General features: G+C 30.4%; 1 protein-coding gene across 1 annotated transcript; it reads right to left on the bottom strand.

Annotated features, from left to right (window-relative positions):
- Window positions 1-2,792: 2,792 nt before the first annotated feature.
- On the bottom strand, window positions 2,793-4,231 carry SAG20 (senescence associated gene 20). Its single transcript, XM_039030847.2, has one exon. The coding sequence runs from the start codon at window positions 3,400-3,402 to the stop codon at window positions 3,052-3,054; it is 351 nt and encodes a 116-aa protein (XP_038886775.1). The 5' UTR covers window positions 3,403-4,231; the 3' UTR covers window positions 2,793-3,051.
- Window positions 4,232-14,065: the final 9,834 nt, after the last annotated feature.

The raw sequence follows: 14,065 nt of genomic DNA, 5'->3' as shown, positions 1-14,065 counted from the left end.
GATGTCACTCAATATTACATTCATTGATATAATAATATCACAAGACACTACGTCGCTCGTCTGGGAGCAGTTGTGGGTCATCTGGTAAATAAATGAATATTATATTTTTAATTTAAATTTATTTTAAATATTATCTAATTGTTTTATAATTCACAGAGATCGAACAACAGTAGACTCCATGATGTTGCGAATGATTCGAACTAGATTCTTGTTATATGTAGTGACAACCAAAGCTATATGGAGGAGATACATTATATGTACGATATATCTATTGTTCCTCCATTAGCTTCTAGACGTAGAGGACCTGTACGGGAAGAGGATGAGTTTGATGAGGTTGCCCATAATGTGGAAGAGTTGCCCCCTGTGATGCAGACGTAGAGTCAAACTGATTATGTTAGTCTGATGATGATGATGCCACCATTTGGTTCAGGACATTATGACTCAAAGGCTGGTCCTTCGCCTTCATACGTGCATGGACATGGTTGGGGTCGTGGAGAGCATAATGAATATTTATATCATGAACGGCTGCAGAGGTACCAGAGCAACACTAAGAAGAACCAGAGCAACACCAAGAAGAACCAGAGCAACCTAAAATTTGAAGTCGACGACGACAACCAGCTCGAAATCGACGACGTCCGCTTCGTGGGACACATTGATTTTTGTAATTATTTTTATATAAATGAGATATTTTAATTTACACTTTTTTTATTTTTATGAGGTATTTTTTTTAATTTGTTTTTTTTAGAGTTTAAATAAAATAATAAAATAATAAAATATTTTTAAAAATTGTTTTTATAAAATAGAAAATTTAAAAAAAACAAAAACAAAGGTCGAAGGTTGAAAATTCGACGTAGGTGGGTCGAATTTTCAACACTCGATGTTTAAATTATTAAAAAGAAAAAAAAAGGTAAAGGTCGAGTGTAGGTCGAATTTTCAACCATCGACCCATTAAAAAAAATAACAATATTTTTCTAAATAGTTTCAAAAGTACAATATTTTATAAATTGTTTTCAAAACTACCATATTCTTTTAATTTTCTCCTTATAAAAAATATTTTTTTTCTCCTATTACTCATTTGTTCTTTTTACATATTATTTTATATGTTTTATGACTATACATTTTGTCCAAATAATATTACATTTTAATTGCCAAATTTCTTATAAATAATAGTCATTCGTGAATTTTGTTGAAATATGTATATTGAGGAAAATTTGAAAAGAAATTTCCATATTTTTCTATTCTCTTTAATTTTTTTTTTCAAATTTAGTTATTTATATTATTATATTGTATTTTTTCGTGGTAATTTACAATAAAATGAATGTTACATAAGCTTAACTAGGCCTTCTCTAGAAAAAGGATAAAAAAAGAAAAAGCTTAATTAAGCCTAAATTTTCCTATTTTATTTTATAAGTCTCATAGAATTTTAAAAGAGAAATAACTAATAGATGTCGTTTCGTGCTTATCCGAAAGTTCAGTTTTTTTTTTTTTTTCCTCTTCTTCCTTTCATTTCCTTCACGTTTTCTTTCCCCCAAAACATTGGGCAGATATTTTAAAATGGTTGATTTTGACTTAAAATTTTTTTTAATTTTTTTTTTTAATTTAAGAGTAATCTCATTTTTAAAATCTATTTTTTTTTTATCTCTTTCCCATCTTTTCAGCCTCCGAGAGATCCACCACATGAATTTATCCTTTTATCTCTTAATAAATGGTCATTCAATTATCTTGAATATAGAATCATCCAAGTTACTAATTCACATATCTTAAATTAGAAATTTTAATCTTCAACTTTACATTTTGTTTTCAAGATAAAAATATTTTAGGAAGGTCACAATTTCAAAGGAATAATTTTTTTAGAAAGTCTCAAGTTCAGAAAAACAATTTTTTTCTAAGAGTACCAATTTTAATAGTACCAAACGAGACAGGTATGTTGAAAAATAATATTTTATATTTTTATGTTAAAAAACATTTGTCTCGTAAAGTTGAGTTCGTAAGTAAGTCTTTTGTCTCGTGAAGTAACTTTACAAGATAAGTTTACAACATTACAAGACAGATAAGATTATCTATCGTTTATTTTGTAAAGTTATAAATCCGTCTTATGAAATTATTTCACGAGACAAAATCTCGTGAAATAACTCCACAAGATAAACTTATAACTTTACAAACGACAGACTATCTTATTTATCTTGTAATATTGTAAGTTTGTTTTGTAGAGTTAACTAACGAAACAAAAGACTTACTTACGAACTTAACTTCACGAGACAAACGATGAGTATCTTATATAATTTCTTTTTTAAAATATCTGCCTCTTTTAAAACTCTAAAAAGGAAAAGAAATTATTTTTTAAAAGTTAGGACATTCACATAAAATATTTTCATCTTGAAAACAAAAATGTGAGACTGAAAGTTAAGTTTTTAATTCAAGACATGCAAGTTTCAAGACATGCAAGTTTCATATTTAAAGCAATTGAAAGATTATTTATTAAAAAGGAAAAAAAAAAAAAAAGATAGATCTCTCTACTTATGGAGGAAAAAGAGGTTAAAAAGACACCGATTTAAAAAATGAGGTTACTTTCCCATTAAAAAAAAGGGTCAAAATCCGGTAGATATTCGGAGTTTAGAGCTCTAAAAAGAAGCCATCAGCCACACCACTCATCCGTCCCTTCAAACTCTGCTCAATTTTCCTGTTTTATGCCAAAATCCATGGCTTAATAGACCACTGCCACAGCAGATTTTACGTCACTAACAACATTACGCAAAAAGGAAAGAAAGAATAAAAATAAGAGAATGAGGGGCTTTGTAAGACAAACATTGGAACATGTCCTTATTAAAAACGTTACAAATACATCGGGAATCGACCAATAGAATCTCATCTCCATGGTATTTACCCAACTCCACCACACACAATATCAAAACCTTCACAGAAACGCTAAATACCAAACGACACGGCGGAAACAAACAAACAAACAAAGCACACACACAATCCCAAGTTTCTTACATCTCTCTATTTATTTAGTTACAGTAGAAACGGCCGCACCCAATCTTAGAGATTTGATTAAATGGCCAAGACGAGCCCAGGCACCGATTTACCCACCTGATTGGACAGAGTACTTTCCCAAACAGAAGGGCAATGATGCAACGACGAAGCAGAGGAAATCTCCGATGCGGCGGCGGACGACGACGGAGAGTCAGTCGGATCTCCAAGACGAGTCACAGTAAGGGAAGTATTGAAATATTCTCGAAGCTGTGTGATTATCCCATCCGCAACAGTCCAAGCGTGGATCCAGGAGATTGAACGGCTAGGATCGCAGCCTTCGACGAGGACAGTGGATCCGAAGGATGTGATTGATTGAGGAACGAATTGAAAAGATTGGCCGTTGGATGAAGCTCCAGTGAGAAGGCGCATCAGAAATTGGTGAGACGGCGGACCATGGAACCACCACTCGAGATCAGGAGCGAGGATTTGGTGAACGGTGTTCACGTTTCGAGAGCTTAAGGCTTCATATAGGGCGAGAACCACCCTTTGATTACTGGAATCTTCAGCTTCCTCCAGAATTCCTTGAGAGTTAGCCAGTTCTTGAAGAAGTTTTGCCTTAGCCTAAGCCTCGGACTCCTCAAAATTTTTGCGAGGAAGAATAAGAAAGAAGATTGTTGATGGAAACCAGAGAAAAGCCGGTGAAGATTTCACGAGGAAGGAAAGGGAATTTATAGGGACGAGCATATCCGGACAAGGAATTGTCTACGTCCTCATCCCTTTTGGGGATTTACACGTGGCCAATCAAATTGCACGACGAGTTTCATTTTGGGTATTTTGGTAATTTGCGATGGCGACGTGGCGTATTTTGATTAGTGGGATGGGTTGTTTTATGAAGCGCGGTGCAGGGAACTTGAGATGAGTCCAAAAGGCCCAGAAGTAGAGAATGGTCAAGCCAACTCCCGTTGACCAAAAAACAAAACAAAAATGGGTTCTAATGAGATTACGCTAGCTGCTACTTCACACTAACTACCTTTAATTAGCAGATTCACACTCTTTTATAACATTTTACTTTCTCCACTATAATATCTATTTTCTCTGCCATCTATAATTTGGCACATGTCACTATTTTTATTTTGTTTCTTTATAATTAATTAGAGTACAACGTGTAAAAATAAGTGTAATTCATAATCAAGTATTAGTAATTGTAAAATCATTTTAAACATATTTGAAATTATTAGTGTCGATGCGTGATTTTGATAACAGGTGTTCTAGATTCTACGTGTACCTACCAAATAAAATCCTTAATATTGGTGTGGTACTCAAATCAATACAACTCAAAGCTTAAGTTAATATATCGGATATAGTTAGTGTCGACAAGGTGATTTTTCATATCTCTAATGGAGTCAACACATGTCTCCTTATTTATATTTTTTAATCAACATTACTTTGACATTCTTACATGAGCTTTGCCTGTATTAGTGGGAAAAATGTTATGGTTGGTTGTATGATTGGGTACTTATCAAGGTTTTATTACTTTTTTCGGGTGTCAAGCTACTCCCTAGTTGGACAATGAGATCCTTGAGATCTTTGTCCTCCACCTTCTTAGTGCTTCGGCCGGTTAAACCTTGTAGATTGTAATGGATGGACCTCTAATCTGACCTTAATTCATCTTATAATAATTGGTATTGACAATTTTAGATTTCGGATAATTATTATTCGCATAAACTTAGAATATATAATTCATAAAACAAAAATAGCATTGAGTTAACTTTAAAAAAGAAAAAAAAAAAAAGAAGAGAAAATAGGTTTATTCCATTTGTTGGGCATGGAATTGAATCATGGGAATGGGCATAGATACCATATTCTCCTGTCTATTTTGTAACATATGTTGGAAGGGAATGAATCTAATATGAAATAGGAGATACCTTTAGTTGTTATGGGCATATGAAACCTTCCAAAATGGATAGGTTAATAGCTTCCCTCCCCTTGATTGCCCATGATGCTGGTTATAAGGATAATTACATATTGTTGCCTTCCAAGTGGCAATTTAGCTGTTTATATTTGACAAATTAGTTTTAAACATTTAGAACCATTCTTATAAACATTTGTAATGAAGTTTAGTCCCCACTTTCTAAATGGTGTCTATTTTAATTACCTCTATTATTTCTTTAATTTAACTGGTTTTTTTTTAATAAAATTGTTCTATTTATTTTGTATTTGTACTTTAATTTTTTTTTAATAAATTAATTAAAAAAATAATTTTGTATGTAATGAATTCTGGTCTAAACTTTCTTAGTTAAAAATTTATGTCAAAAAAATGTGTAAACTATTATACATACACTGCTACAAAAACTACATTACTTGACAGTTATAGTTTTTAATTACTCGACGTTTCTTTGGGAAAAAAGGTCAAGTAATGACCTTTTTAAGAAAAAAAATGTCAATTAAATGGATTAAAAAAGCGGAGATTGACATGATGTTTTAGATATTTTCACACGAACTATTACTTAATATGTTTTTTGTGTCAAGTAATATAAGGTCTTGCTTGACACGTTTTTCGTGTTAAGTATAAGAAGCTCTTACTTGACATATTTTTCATGTCAAGTAAAATGTAAAAAATAATATTTTTTAATCTTTATTTTTTGTTTCTCTACCTCCCCCATTTTCATTTCCGTCTCAAATTTGGTTTCCCTTCTACCAAAATTATTAAATAAAATATAAAAAATAATTATCAAATTAGAAAATCCCCCTTCTTCTCCCTCTCACGCACTAACCTCTCCCACCCCCACGATAACTCTCTCTCTCCCTCTACTGTAACATTCAGTGTGTCCGTAAATTAAATTCAGCATTTTTGTAATAATTGAGGACATTTTTGTTCATTTTGAAATTTAATTCGTTTAAAGAAAAATTTGGGTTTTATGTCGAATTTATTTTATTTTTAAGTTAATGTAAAAAAAATGAAGTTATATATGGAGAATTGTTTTATTTTGAAATTTGGGTTTTGAAGAGGAAGAGGAAAGGATTTTGACTATATATATATATATATATATATATATATATATATATATTTGTGTATTGAAGTAAAGGGTAAAATAAAATAAAACAAAATATAATGGAATAAAATAAAATAAAAATTTATTTTATTTTATTTCTTTTATTAAAATAATCTTTTTCTGTTTTTTTTTTTAATTAAAAACTCATTCGCTCCTCCTTCACCGCCCCACTCATGCGACCCTCCCCTTCTCCGCAATTTTTTTTCTTCTTCCATGTGCTCGAGAGCCCTAGCCGTCGTCAACCTTCACATCTGAACCGTTGTTCTTGCTCGCCGCTCTCCATTCTCCCCTCGCCTATGTTCGCGCCACCACGCCCGAGCACCTCTCCCTTGCCGTCAGCTCAGCAGCACTAGCCCAGTCGTGCACGTCGTTCACGAGTCTTCAGCCCCGCCCAGATCTGTAGCCGAACGCCCCCAACCGCTTTCATCGCTTCTGCCAACGCCCAGCCGTCCGACACTCGCCCCCCAACCTCAGTCGATTTTGTTGGGTCGTTGTTTAACCGCCGTTCAGACATCGATCTTGGCCAAAATCCTTGTTTTGGGTAAGGTTTGGTAATTTTGTGGGTTTATATGCATAATCTTGATTATCGTTTGATTTTGGGTTAGTTTTGATAAAAACTCATTATGTTTGGGCCATAGATTCAGGTTGTAGCTAAGTTTGAAGATTGGAAGCGTGTTGTGCGGGGTTACAAGGTTATGACTTTGACAAAATTTAATAAGTTTTAGTAACTTGGGCCCTTTTGGATTAAGGGTAACCGTTTAAATCTTTGTTATTAAACTTTGATCTGATGTATATCCAGACGGGAAAAATAAATCGGTCTATGAGTGTTTTTGTTCTTCTTTTATTTTTCTTTTCAGGCAAGTTGGTTGAGGCTCGAGTGAAGCGTCGATTTGAGCAAACACTTCGGGTAAGTGTTTTGGATGTATTAGAATGAATTTGTGATTTGGGTTTTAATATAGCATCTTCTGTAATGATTTGCTTGTTTGAATGTTTGAAGATGAGAATGATTTTGAAGTGTTGGAAGAAGTTGAGTTGGTATCCAATAGGTTTGAGATCAATCTTGATAAGGTTTGGTAAGTTTGGAGGTTAGTATTAATAGTTCTTTGTTACCCATTGAAATATTGGTCTAATAATTGAGTTATTTTCAATTTTTGATGTTCAATTCAAAGATTTTGAGGGATTGGAGCCACTATCCAACAACTTAACAATGTTTGGATATTTTGATAGGTATTAAAGGCCTTGAAACTCTTTTGGAATTGTTACATAGTTGCTGGAATTTGCATTTTGTAACCATTATTATAGAACTTTTCATAGGTTGGATTACTTTGTTGTAGTTTTGAAGTGACATTCAAATCAAGTCACACTTTGGATAATCTATTTGGAGTTAATCGGTTATTTTGGTGAATGAAATTTTGAAGAATTGGGCTTCCAATATTATGTAGTTTTGAATGAAATTTTGTAGATAAGATTGGATTACTTATTTCTATATTTTGAAATTTGAAATTTGATGTTATCACCCTTTATTCTATTTTGCAGGTTGACTTGCTTAAACATGGCTTGCTTGACCCTTAGTTCTCGATATTTAGACTTCAAAGCTCAATGTATATATTAAATAATGTACTTTGTTGAGAGGTTATTTATTAAACAGTAGTTGAGATTTTGTGTTTGTTGGAAGTTGAGTTTTGTATACGAAAGCAATAGCTGAAATTTTATTTTGTGCATGTACATGTGAAAGAGAAATATTGTTGTAATTTGTGAGGAGTATTCATATGAAAGGTCATAGTTGAACATATGGAATTTTTAGTAAATATATTGAGTTGATAGATCTTAAATATATAATGTTTATTTAGTCGATGTAATTGTATTGTTGAGACAGAAAATGAGAATATCAATTGGGACATTTAATTTGAAAAAAAAACATATACTTGACAAATAAAAAACGTCAAGAGTTATCATATATGATCTGTAATTAATGTCAAGAATCAATAAACTTGACATACCACCAATGTCAAGTGTATTATCTTTCTTAACATGAAAATTGTATCAAGAAACATTTGTACATTTTTTCGGAGTCAGGTTACCATACTATACTTGACAGTCGAATACTCGACACTTTTATAAGCGTCAGGTATACCCTTTACTTGACATTGGAAAAACGTCAAGTAATCCAATTTCTATAGTAGTGATAGTTTGTTAGAACTTGATTTTTATTATAGTTTTTTTATTATCAACTATTGTGTAAAGAAGCCATCTCATTTAATTCTGTATTTCATGAAAGAATAAAACATATTGAATTACTACTATTTCATTTAGAAAAAGATTATGGAGGAAGTTCTTGAGCTTATGTCTGTAATGGTCACATCTCCAACTTGTTGATATCTTCACAAAAGCACTGATGATAATATTGCTATGCCCTAAGTTGGGGGTCTTAGATGTTTTTACTCCAATGTGAAGGGGAGTATTATACATTAAGTTTGTTAAAACTCGATGATTTCCATTACAGTAGTTTCTTAGTTGAAATCAATATTGTATTTGTTACAATTTTGTTATAATCTATTGTTTCCTCTCTTATTTATGCAAATAATTATAACGTTGTGTTCACTAATTGAGTTTTTCTCTATTAAACTCTCACATAAAAGCCAGTATATATTATTAATATAAACCTACATAGTTTCTCATTTAATCCTTACATGATATAATTGACATGCTATGTAAGGACTAAATTTAATAAGTCAATTAATAATAGAAAATTATTAGATTGAAAATTAAAGTTTATAAATATACATCTTACTTTGAAATTTTTTAGACCCATTAAATTTGTTAAGAAATTTTATGGACATAATTTTAGAAGTTCAGACTACATTTTATAATCATTCAGCTTTCTAAAATTAAGTTTTAAATTATTTTAATTTATAAATTTATTTACTTTGTAAGAATATTTACAAAACTAAAAAATAGTTTGTTTAAGAATTCAACTGCCTAATTTATTAATGAAGATGGTAAAAATATCGTAAAAAGATAAGTATAATTTTTAAAAACCTAAATAATTATCAAAGGAGGCTTTAATTTATTAACACATATTACCGATCAAATAGGTGCTGAAATTTGATTGAGAATATTATTATATATGCCTTGGCTTATCTACTTACTGGCAAATATGCGATTTTAATATTAAAAAAGAAAAAGAAAAAGCTCCCATTTACTTTTAATAAACAGGTCGCGTGCAAAGCATATACTTTTTTCTTTTTGAAAAAAAAAAAAAGGAAATATATTGATACCCAATACTTTATTTTCATTTTAATGCAACAAAAGACTTCTGAATTAAAAAAGTATAATAGATTAATTTAATTGAAACTCAATTAAATATTTTATAAAAAAATTATCCTTTTGATCGCAAGGTTTGGAAGATATGTGTGTTTGGTCCTTGAGATTTAAAAATGTACTTTTTTTAGTCCCTAGATTTATAAGAATAGATCCATTTGATCTCTAAATTTTCAAAATGTACATTTTTTGTCCCTAAAATTTTAAAAATATGTTTAGAAAGTCTCTCAAATAACTTTATACTATTATTTTAAATAATTATATGATATTTTAAATTAGAATGATAATTTTAAAAAATCACATCCCTTTAAAATTATTTTTTTCCAATTTTAAATATTATAGAATTATTTTTTAAAAATCAAACAAAAAATATTTCAAAGACCTTTTAAACCTATTTTCAAAAACTCAATAACGGAAAAGTTACATTTTGAAAATTTAAGGACTAAATAGACCTATTTTTATAAACTTGGGGACCAAAAAGATACATTTTTAAAACTCACGGACCAAACACTCATATTCTTCAAAACTTGGAGACTACAAAGGTAATTTTTTCAATAGTGTATGGTTTTTTTCCATGGACATTTTTATTAAAAAAATCAATTTCTTTGTCAAAAAAAGAAAAATAAAAATGTGTTTGGTGAATTCAATTTAGCAAACAATTGTCTACATTCTTTCCCTACCTTCAATCTCACTAGATTTATGAATTTTTTTTTTTAATTTTTTACTTTAACGATTATAGAGCGAATGATTGAACTACCTATTGACTTTGAAATGATGATGTGTTTCATTTCATTGAGCTATGCTCGAATTATATTCTACAAGTCATTTATATTAAAGTGTGGATAGTTGGTTCTAGAATTAAATTTCCTATCCAAAATGTGTGGTTGGTTCTTAATCTATATCCCTAGTATTTGGTGAAACGTGCTTTTACTTCATCTTTATTCAGCTACCAGGTCTCTCTCTTCTATTTCTCCGTCCCCCATTCTAACATTTTTTAGTACAATCCAACTCTCCTTTTATGTGGCCATCTCGTCTTTGATGTTCAAAGAATGGACAACTCTAATAAACCTATAACTCTTTTTTTTTTTTCTTTTTTTCTAGACCAATGAAGTTTCTATACAAGGAGGATTTAATAGAATTTTTTAATCTAAAAAGACAAGATATATATATTGTTAAGAACAACGTTGATCTTTATCCACTCAATAACAGATCTCCACCTTAACTATGTCTTCCAAGGCTTGCCACTTTTTTGTTCGACGTCTTTCAAGAACAATAGCTTAATCAGAATTATAACTTTTTAACAAATCAAGGATAAAAATGGGAGTTTCATTCAATCACGAACAAAATTTATAAATTGTATATACTTTAGGTAAAGAATGTCTACCCTTAACAAAACAACAAAATAAATAAGCAACATATTAAACTAAATTACTTTTTTCGAATTTAATATTTCAGGGTAAAGCCATTTTTTAATGTCCGAAGTTTTTTTTTTTTTTTTTTTTTTTTTTTTTAATAAAAAAAAGCTATTTATTTACACATATCTAGTGGACGATATGATAGGACATTAAATATTCGCATAGCACTAAGGCATCATTTATAAATAAAAAGCAACTTGTTTCTTTTTTTGAATTTGGAAAATGAGGAGAAAAATGCAGTTTATTTTAAAAAAAATAATTTATAAATGATAGGAGGACGCAAATTTCGTAGCTAATATAAACAAGTTTTCAGCCATAAATTATGTTTGGGTGTGTTGTGGAGAATAGTAGCAAATTGTATGTCTAAGGGGCGGCTCTCCTTTTTGACTTCTCCACAAGAAAACGACTGTTCAAATATCTTCCTATTTTCAAACCAACCTTTTTCCCCATTTCTATCCAAACATTTATTATTATTATTGTTATTATTATTAATAAGGTAGAAAATCGGACCTCTAACTTTTAAGTTGATAGCACAAACGTTAGTTGAGATATATTATTTTTTATGTTATTATTTTATATAATTATTCTCTTTCAAAATATGAGAATGATATTTAATGAGATATAATTTTTCACCTTATTTGTAAATTTACATTTTCATTTTTGTACCGTTGTTGAATTTCGTAGGACATATGTTTGGCCCAAAGTATAAGTTGAAAGTATTAGTATTGTAATCTAACTCCTCATTTGATTCAAGAAATTCTTAAACTCATCACATGTCTCACCATTCAAAAGCATCAATTTCATAACTTAATTAAATTTCGTCATACTATATGTCCACAACTAAAAACCTACTTAAGAGGTGGTTAAAGAGCGCCGATTATTATTATAGTTTATGAGTTATAATAATTGTTTGAGATGCATATAATTTTAGTTTGGGTTATAATAGTCTATATTTGGAATGCAGACTATTTTAAATTGAGTAGGAAATAGTAAACATAATAAGAAAGAGAAAAATAGAAGACAAATAGAAAATAGTATATACTATAATAAAGAGAGATTTCAAATAGTACTATTACAATTAATTATATGTTATAAATAGTCATAAACACCTTCAACATATTTAGTATTCCAAATATTGAATGGAGTATAATAATTCGTCGATCAGTTTCAAAATTGAGAGGCTAAATAGGCACTTAATAATAGATAGAAGTAAACAACTTTGCACATTGCCCAAAACATTGAATGGATTTGCAATGTTTAGGCTTAAAATAAAGGTAAAAGGAGTAATTATGCAGCAAACGGACCGAACTCAATTATGAAGGAGTTTGGTAAATAATGAAGAAAAGTGGGGCATTTTCATAATTAAATAAAGCCAAATGAATTTTGTGTGAATACGAGGGATTTTGCTTCTTTGGCCTCCATCCTCGATATGGTGACAAGCAAAAGATTGGTTACAGCCCATGATGATCTGTCACCTATGGCCGTCATGCCCGATTCTGGACCACATGATTTTGATCAGATGGTCCACCTCCAAACAAATAGTGAAATTGGATGACATTTCAAAACATTACCTTTTAAGTGAATTTACTTTTTCAATATAATTTCGATTTCATGGTTTCAAATTAATATCTATTTCTTTGTCCAACTATAATTTGTATCCAAAATCTAGAAAGGAAAAAAAAAAGTATTTTTCTTTTTATTTTTCTTTTTCGTTTTTTACATAGCTCTAATCATATATAGCTATTAGCTAACAAACAAAATTAGAAAAACCATTTTTTTTTTCCTTTTATAAAGTTGAGAATTATATGAGAATGTTTATTAAAAAAGTTTATTTAAAATTCAGATTAACTAAAGTAAACCTAAGAACCAAATTGAAATAAAACTCAAATATCAAAATGTATATGCAATACTTTACTATATCTAAAATGTAGAGAGTAATAATTAGCTATCTTTTTTCTAATTTTGTTTGGAGAGTGAGAGAGAGTTAAAAAAGGAGGGGATGAATGTTAATGGTAAAGGGACCTATCTCTCCCTAAAAAGACAAAGATAAAGGCAAAGGAAAACAGTAAGAAAAGAGTAGTACAAGTTGATTGAAATTTGAAGGGACCAAACCAAATAAACAAAGGTACACCAAATCTATTATGTATACTTATGAAAGGGCAAATATATGAGCAGTAGAAGTTTGAAGGGAAATATGGTCTTAAATGAACAGCAGAGGAAGTGAGGGAGAAACACATAACAAATAATTGGACAATATGGAATCACAACCAAACATTATGGGATTTTTGCATCTCTACCACACTCTCCCACCATATCATAAATTCTTAATTATTTAGAGTTTTATTAAATCAAATGCAAACAAGAACATGGCTGTTTTCATCTTTGGTTTGTCTCTTATGTTAAACCTACCTCCATGGATATCACAAACTTAATTGCACACCCAATCTTGTTATAGATTAGAAGTATGGTTAACAAAGTCTCACATTGGTTAGGGAATAAAGTAATAATAGGTATATAAATAAGGATAATTATCTTCATTGATACGAGGCCATTTGAATAGTATCAAAAGCAAAGAGTCATAGTCTAAACTTAACTGTGTAGGTCAAATCATCATACTTTAGACAAAGAAATTTAGTGAGCCTCGTTCATGTTCTATTTAAGAAGCCTTGTTATTTCCCCTGCCTTTATGAAGAGCAAGTGGCTAAATATAAAGACTTCACAATATTTATAAAATACATAAATTACTCATAATTGCTCATCTTATTGTTAATTGTTCTTGAAATAATGGATTTTCGTATTTATCTAGTACGGTATCAATACTCATGAAATCTAAATAGATATTTGGCCCAAGAAATTGGGATCTTATCCAACAATTGATCTTTCAAATTTGGCTTACAGAGATCTATATAGTTTCAAAAACTTTTTTTTTAGAGAGAGATCTACCACATTCCAATTTTAGTGAGAAGATTCACTTAAAGTGGTGGGAGGGAAGTTTTCTTACCATTTTAAGTTTAACCAACCCTCAAGTAGAGATTAAATCATCGATCTTTAAGATGGTAATTATTGAGGATCAACTAGTCAAGCCGAAGAAACTATATCAATTGAGAAATAATTGAGTCGGACACGACATTAACGCTCTACAACCTCAAGGGCCACAATCATCCTCACATCACAGGCGTTATGCGTAACCCAAAGCAGGTGTCAAATGAAGGGTCTCATAAATTAGTCTTAATCAAAAACTCCAAAAGGGAGAAGTAAGTAAGCTATAAAGGAGAACTCTAACCTTATTTTCTGTACTTAGTG

This window comes from Benincasa hispida, chromosome 4, assembly GCF_027475165.1.
Source record: "Benincasa hispida cultivar pf3 chromosome 4, pf3_genome.v1.1, whole genome shotgun sequence".
Taxonomy (NCBI): Eukaryota; Viridiplantae; Streptophyta; class Magnoliopsida; order Cucurbitales; family Cucurbitaceae; genus Benincasa; species Benincasa hispida.
Note: the sequence above shows the minus strand (reverse complement) of the source record. Positions and strands in the feature narration are given on the sequence as shown.